Source organism: Carcharhinus amblyrhynchos, chromosome 30, assembly GCF_965287045.1.
Source record: "Carcharhinus amblyrhynchos chromosome 30, sCarAmb.v2.hapA, whole genome shotgun sequence".
Taxonomy (NCBI): Eukaryota; Metazoa; Chordata; class Chondrichthyes; order Carcharhiniformes; family Carcharhinidae; genus Carcharhinus; species Carcharhinus amblyrhynchos.
The window spans coordinates 6,274,862-6,298,005 of NC_137353.1; the positions used below are offsets into that span (position 1 = coordinate 6,274,862).

At 45.3% G+C, this 23,144-nt stretch overlaps 1 protein-coding gene and 1 long non-coding RNA gene across 4 annotated transcripts in view; one reads left to right on the forward strand and one right to left on the reverse strand.

The window, feature by feature from the left end:
• LOC145360200 (uncharacterized) overlaps positions 1-14,062 on the forward strand; it is a 28,086-nt gene extending 14,024 nt beyond the window's left edge. The window contains exon 3 of the long non-coding RNA XR_013889672.1: positions 13,055-14,062. This is a non-coding gene — a long non-coding RNA (uncharacterized LOC145360200). The remainder of the gene's footprint in view (positions 1-13,054) is intronic.
• lzic (leucine zipper and CTNNBIP1 domain containing) lies at positions 5,730-22,867 on the reverse strand. Of its 3 annotated transcripts, none has more exons than XM_080215234.1 (7): positions 22,848-22,867; positions 18,572-18,679; positions 14,071-14,206; positions 11,815-11,913; positions 9,541-9,636; positions 9,176-9,257; positions 5,730-6,013 (listed from the first exon to the last, which is right to left on the reverse strand). In XM_080215234.1, the coding sequence occupies exons 2-7, from the start codon at positions 18,670-18,672 to the stop codon at positions 5,955-5,957; spliced, it is 573 nt and encodes a 190-aa protein (XP_080071360.1). In that variant the 5' UTR covers positions 18,673-18,679; positions 22,848-22,867; the 3' UTR covers positions 5,730-5,954. The 3 variants fall into 3 exon arrangements, with proteins under 3 accessions (XP_080071360.1, XP_080071359.1, XP_080071358.1); XM_080215233.1 differs by lacking the exon at positions 22,848-22,867 and adding an exon at positions 21,380-21,488; XM_080215232.1 differs by lacking the exon at positions 22,848-22,867 and adding an exon at positions 21,048-21,112.
• Between the last annotated feature and the right edge of the window lie 277 nt (positions 22,868-23,144).

Consider the following 23,144-nt stretch of genomic DNA (forward strand, 5'->3'; position numbering starts at 1 on the left):
ATTTTATTTACAGCAACAGCAGCAGGAAATGGGGAACCCGGGAGTACAATCATATAATCTGTCACCCGCAGGGTCAAACACAGAGGCCACAAACAGGAGCAGATCGTGACAGCTCCCAGTGTGAAGGCTGTTTGTGAAGAAGGTGAGAATTCTGTAAAAATTCGCCACCATTCCGTGAACATCCAAATCCCTCAAGTGAATTAATGATGCTTTCTGACGCAGAATCATCCAGACCGGCTTGAGTTAATCATGAGTCTATTGCCTTTTCATCTTGGAAATAGATGTTATTTTTGTAAAGGCAGGGGGTTTTTGCACCTTTTAAACAAATCACACATGCAGAAATCCTTGAGACAGTTTTATTATCTAGTGAACAATGGAACAGGAGAATATCCTGTCTCTCTCTCTGTACATTTCTTTGTGCCTACTTAGTATTCCGAGTTAGGGATCCACACAGCCCCCTTACAGATACCATCGTACACCATCCACTCGAGAGCAGCAAATGGAATTCAGCTTTGATGTTCCTAATTTGTCAAATCTTTTATAAAAAGGCAGAGATAATGGAAAAGATTCAAAGAGCACGCAGGACAGTTTGAGGCTTCTGATCATTTCACCGAGGGAGACTGATCCATTCTTAATGCAGTAAAAAGTGATGTTGAAGGGGAGACATGACCAAGGTTATTAAAATCATGACTCAGATCAATAAAGTGGATGCAGAGAGTTACTTTGAATAGGATCATGAAAGGAGCATCCAGGAGCATGGCTAGAGACTTGAAAAGCCATGAGCCAAGAGTAACCGAACAACAATTTCTTCACACTCTGCGGTACAATGTGACCATTGTTTTCCAGACATCAAACAAGGGTGACCATAACCATAATGGTAGAGTGATGCTCTATGGTCTAAAGAGGCCTGATAATCATCCAACACCATATTTTCCTCAATAATTTTTTGCATGTCTGTCCCAGTCACTAGCCCCCTTGCCAACCAGTCATCATCGACAGATACAATACCTTCTATAATAGATCAAGGGCGACTCATTGCGGCTTTAGTAATAAAAGGCTTCATTACCAACAAAAGAAATATATACACAAAAAAACAGAGTCAGACTAGATTATAAATGTGACTGCTCTGCGGGACTTCCTGGTCCCAACTGTGAGTGCATCCTCTTCCACGTGTGGGTGCGCACCCTCATGCCGATTGGCTCAGCTTCTCACCAGGGTGATCCATAGGGTCCTCACCAATCATGTGGTCCTTGGGAAAAGCCCCTCTTAAAGGGCCACACAACCAAATTTTCTCAATGGAAAGGCAACACCATCAGGTGGCAGGTTTATCAAGAGCACAGGTTGCAGTAAGCAATGGTTGCGGTAAGCAGCTACATGACTTGGTGGATTGTCCTGATCAGGTTAACTGGAACTATGGTCTCCTGATCGATGTCAACCAGAGAAAAGTGACAGGGGTTGGTGGAAAGTCCAGCCCAATCCAGATTAATGGCGTTCAGCTTCAAAAGGCCTTCCACTATCTTAGGTCACTCATTATAGAGGCATGACAGCCCAGTGGTAGCACTGCTGCCTCACAGCTCCAGGGACCCAGGTTTGATTCCTGGCTCAGGTCACTGTCTGTGTGGAGTTTGCATGTTCTCCCCATGTCTGCGTGGGTTTCCTCCCACAGTCTGAAAGACGTGCTGGTTAGATGCATTGGCCATGCTAAATTCGCCCTCAGCGTACCCGAACAGGTGCCGGATTGTGGCGACTCGGGAGGTTTTCACAATAACTTCATTAATATAAGCCTACTTGTGACACTAATAAATAAACTTTAACTTTAAGGAATTCTCTGGCTGTTCGTGCCGGTGGGATCTTCTGATAGTACAACACCTCCCTTCCCCACCCCACCCCCTCCACTGGCGAGGGGGTGCATTTGACAGGAAACCCTGTTGACAATGGTAGGACCAGAAGATCCCACCTCCAGCTAATGGCGGGCTGCCTCTGACCGCTGCGAGATATGCAGCTGGTTGCAAGGTAAATCCTGCCCAGAGCGTCTACCACAGAAATTCGGGCTAGACTTTACACATGGCATTGTGAACTGGCTGAAAAGAGAATGGAGTGGCCACCAGCATCTCAACTACAACAGAAATTTATCTCCTGACTGTCCTTGTGTGGCTGGTGAGAATGTCTGGCTGTGGAAACTGGATAGGACTCAGGTGGATATTCCGTGTGCCGTGGACAGACAGGCAGACAAATGAGCAGGTTCTTGAGAATGCCGGTGTTAAGAGGAACATGTTTGAAGCAGTGATTTCGAGGAAGCTCACATATAATGAACATGTGATTTGATTTGATTTATTATTGTCACATTAGTATACAGAGAAAAGTATTGTTTCTTGCACGCTACACAGACAAAGCATACCGTTGAGAGTACAAAAGGAGTGCAGAATGTAGTGTTACAGTCATAGCTAGGGCGTAGAGAAAGAACAACTTAATGCAAGTAGATCCATTCAAAAGTCTGATGGCAGCAGGGAAGAAGCTGTTCTTGAGTCGATTGATACGTGACCTCAGAGTTTTGCATCTTTTTCCTGACGGAAGAAGGTGGAAGAGAGAATTATGCTGGCTGCTTTGCCGAGGCAGCGGGAAGTGTAGACAGAGTCAATGGATGGGAGGCTTGTTTGCGTGATGGATTGGGCTTCAGTCATAACCTTTTGCTGTTTCTTGCAGTCTTAGGCAGAACAGGAGCCATACCAAGCTGTGATACAATCAGAAAGAATGCTTTCTATGGTGCATCTGTAAAAGTTGGTAAGAGTCAGAATGGACGTGCAAAATTTCCTTAGTGTTCTGAAAATGTGGAGGTGTTGGTGAGTTTTCTTAACTATAGTGTCAGCATGGAGGGACCAGGACATGTTGTTGGTGACGTGGATACCTAAAAACTTGAAGCTCTCGATCATTTCTACTTCGTCCCCCATTGATGTAAACAGGAGCACACTCTCCCCATGTCTGCGTGGGTTTCCTCCGGATGCTACAGTTTCCTCACACATTCTGAAAGATGTGCTGGTTAGGTGCATTGGCTATGCTAAATCCTCCCTCAGTGTACCCGAACAGGCGTCAGAGTGTGGCGACTAGGGGATTTTCACAGTAACTCCATTGCAGTGTTAATGCAAGCCTACTTGTGACACTGATAAACAAACTTGTAAAACAAAATCTATGTTCACCAAATGGTGTGATATGATCCCAGATGGTTTAATCCTGGTTCTCACCATATGGTACCCTGTCATCTTTGGAAGATAGGATGAGGACAACAACATGTTACAAAGGGGACATTTCCAATCCCAGCATAAAGCAGGTAGGTGAAATGGCTGGGGTTACTTATCCTGGCTAGAGTTTACAGCCTAAGGTTACAAATAAAGAGTGACTCCATGGGGGAAGGAGGGCTGCCTCTGGAACAGTAAACCCTCCCACCCTCCACCTCCAGCAATAGTACGGTCAAGGGAGAACCGGAACAAAATACATTGTATAAAATAATGATAAGGTGCAATAACATGAACAGCTTGGCAGCAGAATATTGCAGCATTGTGGAAGCCCTATAGCTGTGTGCTAAACACTGTGGCGCAAGGTTTATGTGTGTGAAATTCCACATCCTGACTTCCAAATCCCCAGTTGCGTTGCCATGGAGAGATGTTGAGTAGGAGCCAAGTGCTTGGCTCTGGGTAAAGAGGTGAGTTAAAACCAGTCAGATGCAGAGCCACCTCAGGGCAGAGTCACACACCATCTAGTGGCTGATCAACAAACAGCATCAGACAATACCTAGGAATCGGCCAGAATTTTACCACCCTGACCCACCACGGGAATCGGAGGGGGCGAGGGACGGAAACATGGAAAGATCCATTGACTTCAGGAGGGATTTTCCGGTTTCGCGATGAGCAAAGTTGTAAAATCCCACTGTATATAGACTCAATTGGAATGGTTTCTGAAATAATTAACAGTAATTAGTTTCTTTAACTATTGGCTAACCATTTCCCGCTGTGTCCTGCACAAAAAAAATCTGGTCTCACAAAGTACTGGAGAAACTCGGCAGGTAATGTTTTGAGTCCAATATTATAGAATCCTTACAGTACAGAAGGAGTGGAGTTGCCGGCCTTGGACTGGGGTGGGCACAGTAAGAAGTCTCACAACACCAAGTTAAAATCCAATGGGTTTATTTGGTAGCCTGAGCTTTTCGAGCACTGTCCCACTCACCTGAGGAAGGAGCATTGCTCCAAAAGCCTGTGCTACCAAATAAACCTGTTGGAATTTAACCTGGTGTTGTGAGACTACTTACAGTACAGAAGGAGGCCACTTGGCCCATTGAGTCTGCACCAACCCTCTGAAAAGGATCCCACACAACCTCACCCTCCCTGCCCAATCCTTACAACCCAGCACATCCACCATAACTAATCAATTTAACCGATACACCAAGGAGAAATTTTAACATGGCCAATCCACCTGACGGGCACATCTTTGGAGCATGGGAGGAAACTGAAGCGCCCAGAAAAAACCCACACAGACACAGGGAGAACATGCAAACTCCACACAGACAGTGACCCAAGGCTGGAATTGAACCTGGGTCCCTAGTGCTGTGAGGCAGCAGTGCTAACCACTGTGCCAATCTGACTTCTTCAGGATTTGCCTCGGCAAATTCAAAAGCCCATTAACTTTCAAACTAACTTGATCATCTTGTTACCCAAACAAAATACACTTGTTAAATTCTTTCACAGGTTGTGGGCATCGCTGGCTCAGCCAACTTTTATTGCCCATCCCTAAGTACTCTTGAGGAGGTGGAGGTGAGCTTTTGAACTGCAGGAATCTCCAAGGTGTGGTTACATCCACAATACCGTTAGGGAGGGAGCGCGCGCCAGGATTGTGACCCAGTGCCGCTGAAGGAACAACTGATATATTTCCAGATCAGGATGGTGCATGACTTGGAGGGGAGCTTCCAGGTGGTGGTCGTCCCAGGTACCTGCTGCCCTTGTCCTTCCAGGTCATAGTGATCATAGGGTTCTTTATAAGACCCTTGTCAGACCCCACTTGGAGTACTGTGCGCAATTCTGGTCGCCTCACTACAGGATGTGGAGGCTATTGAGAGGGTGCAGAGGAGATTTACAAGGATGTTGCCTGGATTGGGAGGCATGCCTTATGAAGATAGGTTGAGGGAGCTAGGTCTCTTCTCCCTGGAGAGACAAAGGTTGAGAGGTGACCTGATAGAGGTTTATATAATGTTGAGAGGAATAGATAGGGTGGATTCTCGGAGGCTATTTCCCAGGGCTGAAATGGTCACTACGAGAGGACACAGGTTTGAGGTGCCTGGGAAGCAAGTACAGTGGAGATGTGAGGGGTAAGTTTTTCACTCAGAGGGTGGTGAGTGAGTGGAATCGGCTGCCGTCAGTGATGGTAGAGGTGAACTCGCTGGGGTCTTTTAAAAGACTTCTGGATGAGTATATGGGATTTAATGGGATTGGGAGTTACAGATAGTTCTATGGCTTGGTTGGTATGGATGTGATTGGCGCAACTTGTGGGCCGAAGGGCCTGTTTGTGCTGTAGTGTTCTATGTTCGTGTTCTATGTTCTTCTTCTATGATTGGAAGGTGCTGATTAAGGAACCTTGGTGAATTTCTTTTACGCAAAATCTTTGCGAGACTTGGCAGTGAACGATTTGATGCTGGAAAACAAGTTGTTTTCCCTGATTTGATAAGACTCAATGAATGAATGGGGTACGTGGAAACGAGGATTTTATTTATAAAGAAAAATGATTGAGTGTTCAAAGTTGAATACGTACAGACAGATCTGGAAAAGTTATGCATACAAAGAACATATTTACAAGTTCTATTCTGATTTTACATTTTGTTCTGGTTTAAACAAAAAAAAACAAACAAGACATTAAAAATGTAAACAATAAATCTGGGATGGTCTTCGGAAAATGGGATTGTAAATCACTCTTCACTTCTTTGTGATTTCCACTCCAGAACTGGCAAGAGCCAGGACTTTATCTCCAGTTCCTGTAAGGGGGTTAAACAAAATCAAAGTCAAAGTTTATTTATTAGTCACAAGTAAGGCTTACATTAGCACAGCAATGAAGTTACTGTGAAATTCCCCTAGCTGCCACACTCCGGTGCCTGTTTGGGTCAATGCACCGAACCAGCACGTCTTTCAGACCGTGGGAGGAAACCGGAGCACCCACAGACATGGGGAGAACGTGCAAACTCTACAGAGACAGTGACCCAAGCTGAGAATCAAACCCAGTCCTTGGCGTGGTGAGGCAGCAGTGCTAACCACTGTGCCACACCCGCTTCTTGTTGCAACGACTGAGTTTGTTCAAAAGTTTCCAAGCATTAATGAAAAAGTAACTCTTTTCATGACCACTGTACATTTCAAAGTACTTTACAACCAATTAGATTTTTCTGAAATGTAGTGACTGCCCTAATATAAGAATCACAGCAAAAATCACACAGATTGCAATGTGATAATGACCAGACTGCTTTGTGATGTCAGCTGAGGGGTAAATATTGGTCGGGACACCAGGGATAACTTCCCTGTTCTTCAAAATAGTGCCATGAGATCTCTCACAACCAGCCTTGCAGCCAAATGGAGCTTCAGTTTAAAATCACATTCAAAAGGCTGCACCTACAACAGTGCAGCACTCCCTCAGCACAGCACTGGAGTGTCAGTTTTCATTTTTGTGCTCAAGCCCGGCAGCAGGTCTTGAACCCACAACCTTATTACTCAGAAGCTAGTTGCTACCGACTGTGCCACAGCTGACACATTCCATTCCATACGGTTCAGACAATTCCCCCATTTGCCTGCCTATTTATTTGGTGATCTGAACTCATCTTCTTCCCCTCTCATGAGGTGCACCTGGGCATTCCGATTGGGCGAGACCAGAGGAATGACCAGGTAGCTCTTTCCCCAATCTCTCATTCCTTGGCTTTGAGCTAAGTCCAGAATGACACAGTGGCTGCCTCTATCTCCCACTGCACTTCACAAATGTCTTAAGACCAGTAGCTCATTGGATCTGGGTTCGATTCCCGGCTTGGGTCACTGTCTGTGTGGAGTTTGCACATTCTCCCCGTGTCTACGTGGGTTTCCTCCAGGTGCTCCAGTTTCCTCCCACACTCCGACAATGTGCAGGTTAGGTTGATTGGCCATGCTAAATTGACCCTGGTGTCAGGGGGATTGGCAGGGTAAATGTGTGGGGTTACAGGAATAGGACCTGGGTGGGATTGTAGTCGGTGCGGACTCGATAAGCCGAATGGCCTCTTTCTACAGTGTAGGGATTTATGAATATTAACAGAAGGAAAACTCTAAGGTTCACTGGTGAATTTGCATAATTTAAAAATTTTCGTTAACATCGAAGTTGCACCTGTAAAAATGCCCAATCTAATTTGGGGCCATTTTAGTTTTTTCCCCAATTAAGTGTGTCTTCTATCTTTATAAACAAGTTTAAATTATTGAGAAAGGTCTGTTTCCACACAGGTTATTATAGTTTTTGTTAATAGTTGTTCCCATCAGAATCTGGGTGTCAGGAAGAGCATCACCTACTAACCGTCAGCCTGAAGCCTTGTGCAGCCCGGCATAATTAGAAGCAGCAACTGTTGGATAATTTTTATCTGTTGAACTGCCTCAATGACCCCAGATTGGAGCAAAAAGAACAATTAACCAGTTTCCCATTCCTGGTCAGTGTCGAGTGTAAATCATCTCCGCTGGTGTAATATTTATTTCATAGAATCCTACAGTGCAGAAGGAGGTCACTTGGCCCATCGAGTCTGCACCAGCAACAAACCCACCCAGGCCCTATCCCAATAACACCATACATTTATCCTAGCTAGGTCCCCTGACACTAAGGGGCAATTTAACATTGCGAATCCACCTAACCCAGATTTTTGGACAGTGGGAGGAAACCGAAGCATCTGGAGGAAACCCATGCAGACATGGGAAGAACATGCAGACTCCGCACAGACAGTCACCTGAGCTGGGAATTGAACCATGGTCCCTGACACTGTGAGGCAGCAGTGCTAATCACTGTGCCACCGTACTACCCTGGTAGTAAGCCTCTTTACTGAACCGCTGTAGTCCACGTGATATAGGTACACCCACAGTGCTGCTAGGGTGGGAGTTCCAGGATTTTATCATAGATTCCTACAGCGCAGAAGGAGGCCATTTGGCCCATTGAGTCTGCACTGACCACAATCCCACCCAGGCTCTACTCCCATAACCCCATGCATTTACCCTAGTTTATCCTCTGACATTAAGGGGCAATTTAGCATGGCTGATCCACCTAACGCCTCCGGTTTGTGGGAGAAAACTGGAGCGCCCAGAGGAAACCCACGCAGACACAGGGAGAAAGTGCAAACTCCACACAGACAATGACCTGAGCTGGAAATCGAATTCGGGTCTCAGGCGCTGTGAGGCAGCAGTGCTTGGCGCCCCATTTTGACCCAGCAACACTGAAGGAATGGCATTATATCTCCAACTCAGAATGGTGAGTAGCTTGGAGGGAAAGAACATAAGAACATAAGAAATAGGAGCAGGAGTAGGCCATCCAGCCCTTCGAGCCTGCCCCGCCATTCAATAAGATCATGGCTGATCTGTCGCTGCTCAGTTCCACTTTCCCGCCCTCTCACCATAACCCTTAATCCCCTCTCCTATCAAAAACCCATCAACCCGCGTCTTAAAAATATTTAGCGAGGCAGCCTCCACCACTTCAACGGGCAGAGAATTCCAGAGATTCACCACCCTTTGAGTGAAGAAGTTCCTCCTCAACTCCGTTCTAAACCGCCCCCCTTTTATCTTGAGGCTTTGCCCCCTAGTCCTACTGTCTTTTTTGAGCGGGAAGAGTCTTTCCACCTCTATCCTATCCATCCCATTCATCATCTTATACGTCTCAATGAGATCTCCCCTCATTCTTCTAAACTCTAATGAGTACAAGCCCAGTTTATTCAGCCTCTCCTCATAGCTCAACCCCCTCAACTCCGGTATCAGCCTAGTAAACCTCCTCTGCACTCCCTCCAAGGCCAAAATATCTTTGCGCAGGTGCGGCATGTGATGGTGTACTGCACTGCTCATTTACATAACACTTTGAACTCTCTCACAATTAATTTTGCTAAGCTGTGCAATTTAACAATAGGGTTACGAGATGCAGGTGCAGTGTGGTTCAGACTTACCAAGGCCACGGGAAACCTTCTCAAACTGACTGAGTGCGGCGCTCACATTCGTTGTGAGGAAAGCTTCTTCTTCCGGTGTAAGCTGAATGAAGAATTGGCAAGTTAATTCTTTTCTGCATTCTCAAAACAATCCCAGAATGGCGGAACTGGCTCAAGGGGCTGAATGGCCTTCTCCAGATCCTAGAATAACATTCTGTGTGGCTTATGTATTCCAATATTAGCACTAGTTATTGCAAGGCAAGATGCCACAATTACAGCATCACTAGTCAATCACTCAGATTCATCAATTTATACCTGATTGCCCAATGAAAATTAGGTTCAATTTTTCAACTGGCTGAGTGTAACATGGGCTTTTACAGTCTTACCTTTTCTTCCAGCTTCTTCAGGGCTGTAAGTACCTCTACTTTCTGCTGTGTGTAGACATCCCTGGGCAGTTTTCCTACTATTACATCTCTCTCCATCTGAAGGAACACAGTAACACAATGCTGGATGATTAAGAAATATTTACGACAATTACTTTACACTGGCATTATAAGCACGGCATCTTCCAAAACATAGGCGGTATTTCCCGAGAACAGCTACCAAAAACAGACTCTCTGAAGCACCCCCTCCAGGATTGTTTGTTAACTGAGCTACACAGACCAGAATCAGCAAAGTTTGCTTCCTGGTCTCTGCTGCAGCTGTGATGCTGCTATTGATCTGAGTGTCACTGCACAATGGAAATCCAGCCAGAGGTTATGGCGATTGCTCAATCTCCATCCTATAATTCAAATAGAATAGTGCATGAATAAACACAAAGCAAGGTCAGGATCTGATTTGACAATGATATTCATTCTTGGACCATGAGCATCGCTGGCAAACCTTCACTGCCTATCCCTATTTACCCCCTGAGGAGGTGGTGGTGCAGTAGAATGGCTCGCTAGGCCATTTCAGAGGGGCAGTTAACCCCTCTGTTGCTGTAGGTCTGGAGCCACATGTAGGCCAGATCAGGTAAGGATGGCAGATTTCCTTCCCTATAGGACATTAATGAAGCAGAGGGGTTTTTAAGACAATCAACAATGGTTTCGTGGTCATCAGTAGATTCTTAATTCCAGATTTTTTTTTAAACTGAATTCAAATTCCACCAGCTGCCATGATGGGATTCGAACCTGGATCTTCAGAAAATCAGCCGAGTTTCTGGATTAATTGTCCAGCGAGAATAACAGTAGGCTGTCGCTTTCCCATTAGTGAACATGATGTGATAAAATTAGCATTTTATTCCAGATCTTAAATTAATTAATTAAACTTAAATTGCACCAGGAGGGGTTTGAACCTATGTTGCTGGAGCATTAGTCAGGGCCTCAGGATCACTAGTGCAGTAACAATGGTTGGATAATGCTTAGGTATCGGGTACACGTGCGAAGAATAGATACTTTAGTAAGGAATGAGAGGGTGACAAGCTGTTTCAAAACCAAATCCGAGCAAGTGTCAGCCCTGTCAACAGATGAGAAAGGATGGCATGGTGGCACAGTGGTTAGCACTGCTGCCTCACAGTGCCAGGTACCCAGGTTCAATTCCCGGTTTGGGTCACTGTCTGTGTGGAGTCTACACATTCTTCTCGTGTCTGTGTGGGTTTCCTCTGGTTTCCTCCCACAGTCCAAAGATGTTCAGGTTAGGTGAATTGGCCATGCTAAATTGTCCCTTAGTGTCTCAGAAAGGATCTGTAGGTTGGGGGATTAGTGGGGTAAATACATGGGGTTACAAGGGGAAAGTCCGGGTAATATGCTCTGCCAAAGAATTGGTGCAGACTCAATGGGCTGAATGGCCCCCGCTGCATTGTATGAGATGAAAGCAGAGGGACGGGACTTCAAATCAGTAACAAGTCTAACTCAAATTAATGGCAGCTATTATAGATGCACCTACAGCGAACTGGGGGTGGCAGAGTGGTTATGGGTTAGTATTTTAGAGGGCTGGCTATGGATTCAGAGACACGAGGTGAAATCAGCAGCTGGGAGGAATTTCAAATAAATCTGGAATGAAAAGCTAGCATCTGTAATGGTGACCAGGAAACACTTGGATTGCCATTTAAGAAAAACCTCTGGCTCATCAGTCTTTAGAGAAGGAAATCTGCCATCTTTATCCGGTCTGGCCTCTGTAGGACTCTGCACTCTGAGCAACATGCTCAACTCTAAACTGCCCTGTGAATTGGCCTAGCGAGCTGGATTCAAAGTGGCCATTCACTGCCAGGTGCACTTTTAGCAATGGACACAAATGTTTGCTGTACTAACGATCCTCTCTTGTTGGGAATTAATCAATAATAACAGCTGCAATTTGGATTTCTCCTGTAGTTGCTCAATCACTTGAACCAAAAGGAAAGTAATGATCTCAGAGAAGCATGATGGATATTTTGTAATGAATGCACCGCTACCTTGCAATTAAATTTAACCAACAGAACCGAAAGAACGCAATCTTGCAACATTATGAAATGAGCACAGGCATGAAAGGGTTAAAAGACATAACATGGTGGGCGAATGTTGAAGAGCCATCATCTGTGGCACCATCTGTCTTGATTCTAACCTCTTCGTGCTCAGCATTCTGAAATGTCAATGGCAACACTAAAGCTTTCAGCAGATTAATCAGAGGCACGGTGGGGTGCTTACCTCTGCCAGTCTCGTCCGCAGCTGTCCAGGCTGCTTCTTTGCAAACATTTGGATAACCTCTGGAGTTTTAAAAGCCTGACTAATAGCTGCTTGGATTGCCTGCCGAAGAGAAGGGAAAAGAAAAATCAAATGCTTCCGCAAAGGCTGTCACAAAAACAAACCTGTGTGAGGCGCATCAATAATTGCTCCAAGTACAACTCTCTCAGAGCCCCAGGACTAAGATTCCACTCTAACTTTTATGCTGGATAATCACAGGATCCCTACAGTGCAGAAGGCGGCCATTTGGCCCAGAATCTGTACCAACCAAATCCCAATCAGGCCACATCCTCTCAGCCCTACCTATTTACTCTGGCTAATCAATCCCCCTGACCCTAAGGGGCAATTTAGCATGATCAATCGCACATCTTTGGAGTGTTGGAGGAAATTGGAGCACCCGGACGAAACCCACGTAGGCACGAGGAGAACATGCAAACATGTTCTCCTCATGCATTTGGTCACAGACAGTGACCAAAGCCGGGAATCGAACCCAGGTCCCTGGTGCTGTGAGACAGCAGTGCTAACCACTGTGCCACCGTGCCGCCCCTAATACACAGGAAAATAAGATGGGGATAATCCACATTTAATTGCAAGATTGGAATGATGTAGCTACATTCAGAACATCAAAACCATTCTCCAGCAGGGAATGTACTGTTATGGAATGGATGTTGTATACAGGAGTCTATCCACTACCCCACACATCCCTCAGCCAAAGCTTGCCAAGCTCATTCTCTACTCCATCAAGAATGTAATCTGCATCCTTTTCCCCAGGGTGGAAGTGTTAATTACAAGGGGGCACAGGTTCATGGTGAGAGGGGGAAAGTTTAAGGGGGATGTATGGGGGAGGTTTCTCAAGCAGAGAGTGTAGGGTGCCAGAATGAGTGCCACAGGTGGTGGTGGAAGCAGGCACATTAGCAACATTTAAAAGGCATCTGGATGGGTACATGAAGAGGGAAGGAATGGAGGGATACGGACCGAGTAAGGACGGAAGGTTTTTTTTTGTTTAGTTAGGGCATCATGATTGGCATGGACTTGGAAGGCCGAAGGGCCTGTTCCTGTGCTGTACTTTTCTTTGCTCTTTATTGCCTGGTTAGCTCTGTACAACTCTGGCACTGAGACTACCCACCTGACTTGCTGCCTTTCTGCATTATAGGGTTATGTTCTGGTTAGCATGCACCCCAATCAATTTTCCATTTTATTCCAGCTTCTGCTGAACATTACTCTCTTGACACTTGAAGCTTGTCTGTAGAAAAGCGAACACATGGATTCCAGGTTCAGTGAGTAACTGCAACACACTACTCGACAGTCAATTTCAATTCAACGCTAACCAAAGCCTATTAGCACAGAAGAAAGTTGCTCTGTGCTTTGCTGTGATGTTTCTGCAGAAAATGTATTTACTCAGTTCAACCAGTGCTTGAAAATCAATTAACCCACTTCCCCATCTCACATTCAATGCTGTCCAGTGTAAAGCCAAGAATGCAAAAGGCAAACCCTGTTCCACAATTCAGAGCACTACACCCTAGAAAAGACACAGATCTTTGATCAAACAGCCTGATTTCTATTTGCAGCTCGAGATATTCAGGAAGAGAAAGCAAACACAAATATTTAAATCGATCCAGTGCCTGCAGCACTGAACTGTCAACTGGGAGGAGGCAGGATCTCAGACTCAACTCACTGAATCAAAACCACATTTCTAACCTGGCCGGTAATTGTCTCATCTGCATAGCGGCAAGGCTGGGTTGGGGAGGGAGGAATGAGAATTACAGCTTGCATTTATATAGCACCCTTAATGTAGAAAATATCAGAAGGTGCTTCCTGGGGATGTATCCACACTAAAATTGATAGCCAGTGTCAGGAGGCGATACAGCAAACGCAAAATACTGCAGACTTTGGAAATATGGAATAAAATCAAAACTTTGGAAGTGTTTTCCCCCCTGTCTGCAAGTCTGCTTATGAACTTAAATCTCTAATTTCTTCCATTTCTCTGAAGAAAGGTCATCAGCGTGAAACATTAATTCTGTTCCCCGCTCCACAGGGGTGTTGCCAGACCTGCTGAGTGCTCCCAGTACCTCCTGTTTTTAATCCAGGAGATGACGGAAAATACTGACGGAAGGAAGGTCTCCTGGAGAGGAGAAAACGCTAACGCAGGCGAAAGGCAATTGCTGCTGCCCTGGACAGCCCCAGCTTGAAACTAATAAACTCGCCAGCTCAATTTCTTACAAGCTGCATCCCGCTGAGTTCATCAACTAACGTCATATCGCCAGACATAATCTTCTTCAGCGACTCATTGAATTCACTCAGCTGTTCCAATGTCTCTTGCTTTGTTTCTTCATATTCTTGTGGCTCGAGATCCTCTCTGAAAAGGGGAGGGAGCGAGGGGGAAATAAATCAATAAATACACATCAAACTTCAGATCTACACAGCAAGAATTCCAGGCATCAATCCTCACATCAACAATCTCCAGCCCTGAGTACTCTATGGATTATATAACTCCTGCCCCAATAGAGGGGTAGGGTACCTGATTTACTTGGTTTGTTGGTGAGCTTTAACCACTACTGGTACAGTGGCACAGTAGTTAGCATTGCTGCCTCACAGCGCCAGGGATCTGGGTTCGATTCCCGGTCTTGGGTCAATGTCTGTGCGGAGTCTGCACATTCTCCCCATGTCTGCGTGGGTTTCTTCCGGTTTCCTCCCACAGTCCGAAAGGCGTGCCAGTTAGGTGCATTGGCCATGCTAAATTCTCCCTCAGTGTACCCGAACAGGTGTTTGAGTGTGGTGACTAGGGGACTTTCACAGTAACTTCACTGCAGTGTTAATGTAAGCCTACTTGTGACACTAATAAATAAAATTGGCATTCAAGGTATTGGACTGTTGATGGATTACAATCACCATTGGGAAAATTTCCACGAGGCATCAGTAGAGATTTTTTTGTGGGGAAAATACAGATCCTGTCCTCACCTGCAGCTGTAACTCTCCATCACTTCCCCCTTTCTTAGGTTCCCAACAGCCAATTGCAATGAGTTTTACCACCAACCCGAGGAGATCAAATATCTCAGTCTGGCTGGAGATCAAACTTGGGATTTGATTGGAGGGCATTATGTAGTTACAGAACACCTCACTCTCCAAAATACAGATTGCAGCAAAGTTTGGTTGGTCACTTAAATACCAAAAAATGTTACAAGCACAGTTCCAGTAACTCAATCAACATACACACTGATACAAGAATTTTTTAACAAGGTTATTTTTACTCAAACATCTCATTTAGGTTTTAGATTCTATTAGGGTTGTGTGCAACATACAAGAACTGTAAGATTCTAATTTTTTTATTATTTTCCAAATAAACTTTGCCCCTCTTTATAAACTTTTCTTAGCCTTCCGTTTATTAATCACAAACCCTTTTTTCTATCTTTCCTGCGCCAATTTGTGCTTCTCTATATAAGAACATAAGAACATAAGAAATAGGAGCAGGAGTAGGCCATCTGGCCCTTCGAGCCTGCCCCGCCATTCAATAAGATCATGGCTGATCTGTCGTGGCTCAGTTCCACTTTCCCGCCCTCTCCCCATAACCCTTAATCCCCTCTCTTATCAAAAACCCATCAACCCGCTTCTTAAAAATATTTAGCGAGGCAGCCTCCACCACTTCAACGGGCAGAGAATTCCAGAGATTCACCACCCTTTGAGTGAAGAAGTTCCTCCTCAACTCCGTTCTGAACTGCCCCCCCTTTATCTTGAGGCTGTGCCCCCTAGTCCTACTGTCTTTTTTGAGCGGGAAGAGTCTTTCCACCTCTATCCTATCCATCCCATTCATCATCTTATACGTCTCAATGAGATCTCCCCTCATTCTTCTAAACTCTATAGAATTATCAAACAATTGTATAGAGCGCAGCACAGTGGTTAGCATTGCTGCCTCACAGCACCAGGGACCTAGGTTCGATTCCTGGTTTGGGTCACTGTGTGTGCAGATTTTGCACATTCTCCTCATGTCTGCACGATTTCCTCTGTGTTCTCCGGTTTCCTCCCACAGTGTGAAAGATGTGCAGGTTGGGTGGATTGGCCATGCCAAATTGCCCCTTAGTATCAGGGGGACTAGCTGGGGTAAACGCATAGGGTTATGGGGATAGGGCCTAGGCCTCAGTGCAGACTCGATGGCTTCCTTCTGCACTGTAGAGATTCTGTGAATTCACTTAAATGATTGCAAAAGGAAATGCTTTTAGTTCCTACTTTGGTTTTTCACTGAGCTCATTTGCAGTTTGCCTCTTAGTGTCCCAAGGTGTGTAGATGAGATGGATCAGTCATGGTAAATATGTGGGGTTACAGGGATAAGGTGAGAATGAGGGCCTGGGTAAGATGTTCTGTCAGAGAGTCAGTGCAGTTGAATGGCCCCCTTCTGCACTGTAGGAATTCTATGATGTATGAAGTTAAGCTGTCCTCTGCTATGCATCATCCCATGGTGATGAAGGGCAGTAAATCAAGCTGGACTCCCTACTCTGACCCTGACGCACTGATTGGCACTGATAGTTTGGAAATGACCTGATGTTATTTCCTCACCCTGCCTACCTCACATCTACTTCAGTGAGATTGCAAACTCTCTCTGTCAGGGTAAACGAGTTGGCAAGATGCAACTAATGGGGTGTCACAGGGTTCAGTCCTCGGGCCCCAACTATTTACAATCTATATTAATGACTTGGATGCAAGGATAGGAGGAACTATCGCCAAATTTGCAGATGACAGTAAAATAGGAGTGACAGTAAGCTGTGAAAATGAAAAGAAATTTACAAGTGGACATGGATCGGTTAAGTGAATGGGGAAAATTAGGCAGATTGAGTTAAAGGTGGATTAAAGTGTGAGGTTATCCACTTTGGTAGGAAAAATGCAAAGTCAAATTATTACCTAAACGGAGAAAACATTCGTGCTGCTTCAGTGCAGAGGGATCTGGATGTCCTTGTGCATGAATCGCAGAAAACTAGCATGCAGGTACAGCAGGTAATAAGGAAGGCAAATGGAATCTTGGCACTTATTGCTAAAGGAACAGAATATAAAAGTAGTGAAATGTTGCTGCTACCGTACAAAGCATTAGTGAGATCACTCTTAGAATACTGTGCACAGTTTTGATCCCCTTACTTGAGGAAGGTTGCAGTTGCATTGAAGGCAGTTCAGAGGTGGTTCACTAGATGGATACCAGAGATGAGGGGCTTGTCTTATGAAGAGAGATTGGGCAGTTTAGGACTATATTCTCTGGAGTTTAGAAGAATGAGAGGACATCTAATTGAGGGGGACTGACAAAGTAGACATATAGAGGATGTTTCCTCTTGTGTGACAATCTAGAACAAGAGCTCATAGTTTTAGGATAAGGGAGTGGCAGATTTAAAACAGAGATGAGGAGAAATTACTTCTCTTGAAGGGTGGTGAGTCTGTGGGAAATACTAAAGTTTATTTGTTTAATAGTCACAAGTAGACTTACATTAACACTGCAAAATGAAATTACTGTGAAAATCCCTTAATTGTCACAATTTTGCACCTATTCGGGTACACTGAGGGAGAATTTAGCACAGCCAATGCACCTAACCAGCACGTCTTTCAGACTGTGGGAGGAAACCGGAGCACCTGGAGGAAACTCACGCAGACATGAAGAGAACGTACAAACTCCGCACAGTGACCCAAACCAGGAACTGAACCCGGGTCCCTGGCACTGTGAGGCAGTGATGCTAATCACTGTGCCATCCACTACCCCAGAGTGTGATGGATGCTGGGACTTCAAGTAAATTTAAGGAAGAGGTGTATAGAGTTTTAATTAGTAATGGGAGTGAAGGGTTATGGTGAACGGACAGGAAAGTGGAGTTGAGGCTGAAACAAGATCAGCCATAATTGTATTAAATGGCAAAGCAGGCTCGAGGGGCTGAATGGCGTACTTCTAGTTCTTATGGAACATTCTCGCCCTAAAATACAGTGGCCATGTACTGGTGCACTCAGCCCACCCCACACTGGTTGTTGTGACTGCAAAAATTCTTCTTTTCTTACCTAAAGTAACATTATGAAAGTTCAGACTGATTATCTAAGCCGGACCTGCCATCACTTGATGGTGTTTCCTGCTGTGGTAGATTTAAGAAATAAGATGTCAGGAATTTTGGGCACTGCCCCTTATTCACACTGGTGCCTTCCCATTCAGATTACCACAGTCCTCTGAGATTAGGTGCCAATAGTAACTAGCAGTGATATCAGCAAGTGATAGTTCATGGGGACTGGTTTGAGCAGTTGCCCCCAAGCTGCTTAGTGACGCACACAACAGTTTTATTCTGGGAGTGGGTGGAAGCAGGGAGAACGAAGAGAGAAATCTGAATGATAGAATGCTACCAATTTCTTCAAATCCCCCCTCTACCCCCACAACGGCCACTGCACCTTCAAATACTTAGGTGCAACGCTCTGGAATCCTCTCCCAAATCACTCTACCTCCCGGGTTTAAACCCTGCCTCTTTGATCATTTGACTTTACCGCCCCCTGCTTCAGCTAGGCATCATGTTGTTTTCATCAGATTTTTACTCCTGTGAAACATCTGTGGAATGTTTGACTATGTCAGAGACACTATGGAAATGGAAGTTGTTTCTGCACTCCCCACCATTCAACATCAAAACATCCCTGGCAGCGTTCAGGAACAGTATGCTTTACACAAGAGGAGGGAAAAAAACAATTGAAACGAAGATTTATGACTGTTGCTGTACTGTACCTGCAGGTGTCAAGATCCTGTAACTGCTGCATTAATCTATCCATCTGCTCCTCTAAATTCTGCTTCAGTTTGCTTGTTTCAGTCTTCCCTCTTGATGCCATCTTTACACTAAATTCAAGACAAACAGAGGTTATCCCCCAATAAATCCAAATGTCTTAGACAATTGTTAAATAATCGTGGTGAATATTTAATCAACATTGTTCCTCATCGCAGTAATTTGCAGCAAAGTATTTTTTCAGATATTATGTTGCTTCCTGTTAGAGTCTCTACTTTCTCAAAAGACTAAGGAAATTTGGCATGTCAGCTACGACTCTCACCAACTTTTACAGATACACCATAGAAAGCATCCTTTCTGGTTGTATCACAGCTTGGTATGGCTCCTGCTCTGCCCAACACCGCAAGAAACGACAAAGGGTTGTGAATGAAGCCTAGTCCATCAAACAAACCAGCTTCCCATCCACTAACTCCGTTTACGCTTCCTGCTGCCTTGACAAAGCAGCCAGCATAATTAAGAACCCCACAGACCTTGGACCTTCTCTCTTCCACCTTCTTCCATTGGGAAAAAGATACAAAAGTCTGAGATCACGTACCAGTTGACTCAAGAATAGCTTCTTCCTCGCTGCCATCAGACTTTCGAATGGAATTACCTTACACTAAGTTGATCTTTCTCTACACCCTAGCTACAACTGTAACAGTACATTTTGCACTCTTTCCTTTCCTTTTCTCTCAACGGTATGCTTTGTCTCTAAAGTGTGCAAGAAACAATACTTTTCACTGAATACTAATACATGTGAGAATATTAAATCAAATGTACACTGCATCTCTTTTGGAAAAAGTATTTAATTTGGCAGGAGTTATCAACTCAGCTGCTTTTACAGGTATAATCCTTCAGCACTGCAGTTAGTAGGTCTCATGTAGCAGAAGCACTGGCACAGCAGGCTGAATGGCCTTTTCCTGTACTGTAAATCTCTCAGGTTCAATTGGAATTATATAATTAAGTTCTGTTGCTGTGACAATGATGCAGGGGGAGATATCAGTCAAAGTTTTATCTCTTGATAACTATTTGGCATTCCTCCCCCATCCAGGAGAAATGTACATGCTTAGATATTGAAGTATATAAATTGGAGCAGGAAGATGAGATATCTAATCGTCACTAAAACATTGTGAAATATCCTGGCTTGTTAATTGGAGCTTCAAAAATGGACTTTGTGGGGAAACAGTTAATCATTTAAGTTACATTCTTTGTGATGCAGTATCATTTATATGATTCAAGTTAATATGAGATTGTTCAGGCTGATCATTAGCCAGTGAACATAGTACAAGAGTGTAGTCAACCTGAGCTGACACAGCATCTTTGGAATTTTCTGCCTAAGGACTGTGGATTTGCTGTCAATGACTGCATTGAAGACAGGGGTCTTCTTCTTACACAGTCCCTCGGGGTCAAAAATGATTTACTCGGAATTATAGAATTATTATAGAGTTATAGAATCCCTACAGTGCAGGAGGCCATTCGATCATCAAGTCTGCATCCACTCTCCCACAAAGCATCTTATCGAGGCCCATCTCCTGCCAAATCCCCATAATCCCATACATTTATCCCACTAATCCCCTAAACCTACACTTGTTGGGACATTGAGGGGCAATTTTGCATGGACAATCCACCTAACTTGCACATCTTTGGTGTGTGGGAGAAACTGGAGCACCCGGAGGAAACCCATTCTGACATGGGGAGAACATGCAGACTCTGCACAGACCCAAGCTGGGAATCAAACCCCAGCACCCAAACTTCTACACTACAATTGAATTCTCAGGTGACTGAGGAGTCCAATGTTGGAGTGGGACTCGCTAAATCACACTTAGAGAGCCAGCACAGATATGACAAACAGAACAGCCTGCTTCTTTGTTCATTAGATATAGGAGCAGAATTAGGTCATTTGGTCCATCGAGTTCACTCTGCCATTCAATCATGGCCAATATGCTCCTCATTCCCATTTCCCTGCCTTCTCTCCATAACTCTTAACCCATTACCAATTAAAAATCTAGCTCCTCCTTAAAATTACTCACTGTCCCAGCATCTACCGCACTTTAGGGGTAGCGAGTTCCACAGATTCACAGCCCTTTGGGAGAAGTAGTTTCTCCTCAACTTTGTTTTAAATTTGCTATGATGTGGAGATGCCAGCGTTGTACTGGGGTAAATACGGTAAGAAGTCTCACGACACCAGGTTAAAGTAAATATAAATCAGTTGGACTTCAGTCTGATGTTGTGAGACTTCTTCCTGCATCAAATTTGCTACCCCTTATCCTAAGACTATGACCTCTCATCCTAGAATGCATCTGCTCCACGTCTGACTTATCCATACTTTTTATCATCTTGTAAACCTCAATTTGATCTTCTATGCTATAACCATTGAATAATTCTAAATTACAGAGAGGCCATTCTGCCCATCTGGGTCTATCCCAAGGTGAGTAACCACACCTTATTTTACGGGACTGTCTCTCAGTTGAGCGCACACTCTGCATCGGGAACGCTGCTTTTCATTTTAATTTCGGCCTTTAATCTCCCCCCATTTCACCCTCTCACGGTTTTGGCAGCAGCCACACCCTCCCCTCCGGGAGTCACCCTGCTCCAGGCCGATCACTCAGCCCCACAGGGGCCGCCATCCTCCTCCCGCCCACTCTCTCTCTCTCTCTCCCTCTCCCGGGTTCAGGGTCTGCCGCCTCCGGGGCCGGGAACAGCCTGGCCGAGCCCCCGCCGATACAGTTTACCGACTCCCGAGCCCGGGTTAACTCCCCTCTCCCCTCACTCACCTCTCCGCACTGGGGGACCCGCCTGGCGACGGACCCACTTCCGGTCCACGGCCCAATCAGGGCAGGGCATTAACTTCCGCCTGTGTCCCGGTCAGCCTCGTCCCTCGGAGCAATGGATCCTGAAATTCCGTTCCCCCATCCCCAGCCTGTTGGGGAGTCTGGGTGGAGACTGCAGATGAGCACTGTGAACTCTGGGTGAGGAGTCTGTTAGTGGGGGACTCTGGGTGGGGGGACTGTGGATGGGGGTTTCTGAATGGGGGCTTTCTGGATGAGGGTCTCTGAATGGGGGGGTCACTGGTTGGGGGTCTCTGAATTGGGGGGGGTCTCTGCGTGATGGACTCTGGATGGGGGTCTCTGGGTGCGGGTGGTCTCTGGGCAGGGGTGATCTCTGGTTGTCGGCTCTGGAATCTTACAGATGAGGAAGATGATATTTGAAAGCACCACATTCCCATTTCCCCACAGCCCTGCAAATGTTTCCACATCCGGTATTCATTCGCAGGATCATGGAATAGATATTGGGTTATTTCCTTTGGACCCAGGAGCAGCAGTATCATGGCAAGTGTGCAGGCACTGTGAAAGCAGTAATGGGGGATAACAGGGGACAATAAAACTCTATTTTATAGGGGCAGCATGGTGGTTAGCACTGCTGCCTTACAGCCCCAGGGATCCGGATTCAATTCCCAGCTTGCGTCACTGTCTGTGCGGAGTATGTACATTCTCCCTGTATCTGCATGGGTTTCCTTTGGGTGCTCCAGTTTCCTCTCACAGTCTGAAAGATGTGCTGGTTAGGGTGCATTGACCATGCTAAGTTCTCCCTCAGTGTACCTGAACAGGTGCTGGGGTGTGGCAACTAGGGGATTTTCACACTCAACTAGGGCAACCAAGGGATTTTCACATTCTTCTGTATGCACACCTGAAACAGTACAATAGTTAAGTGAAGTTGATGGCCCAGTGGTGTTATCTCTAGACTATTAACCCAGAAACCCAGCTAATGTTCCAGGGATCCGGGATTGAATCCTACTACAGCAGATGGTGAAATATGAATTCAATTTAAAAAATCTGGAAATAGTATTTATTTATTAGTGTCATAAGCAGACTTACATCAACACTGCAATGAAATTGTTGTGAAAATTCCCGAGTTGCCACATTCCGCTGCCTGTTCAGGTACACTGAGGGAGAACTTAGCATCGTCAATGCACCTAGCCAGCACATCTTTGAACTGTGGGAGGGAACCGGGGCACCCGAAGGAAATCCGTGCAGACATGGGAAGAACATGCAGACTCCGCACAATGACTGCAGGCTGGAATTGAACCCGGGTCCCTGGTGCTGTGATGTAGCAATGCTAACCACTGTGCCACCGTGCTGCTGAATTAAGAATCTATTAATGTCCTTGAAACCATTGTCGATTGTTGGAAAAACCCACCTGGTTCACTAATGTCCTTTAGGGAAAGAAATCTGCCGACCTTACCTGGTCTGGCCTACAGGTGACTCCAGAACCACAGCAATGTGGTTGACTTTCAACTGCCCTCCAAGGGCAACTAGGGATGGGCAATAAATGCAAGTGACACCAATGTCTCACGAATGAATAAATTAAGTAGTACAGCACAGAAGGAGGCCATTTTGGTCCACTCACTCTGCTTACACTTGCCCTTTTCCCTGCAATTTTGTTTCTCGGTGGTTTGGTTTGGTTCAGGTGGATCTGTTGAGCCTGATCATTTTCATGTATGAATCCCATGCACAGAGAAGCTCAGATTCCAGTTCTGAA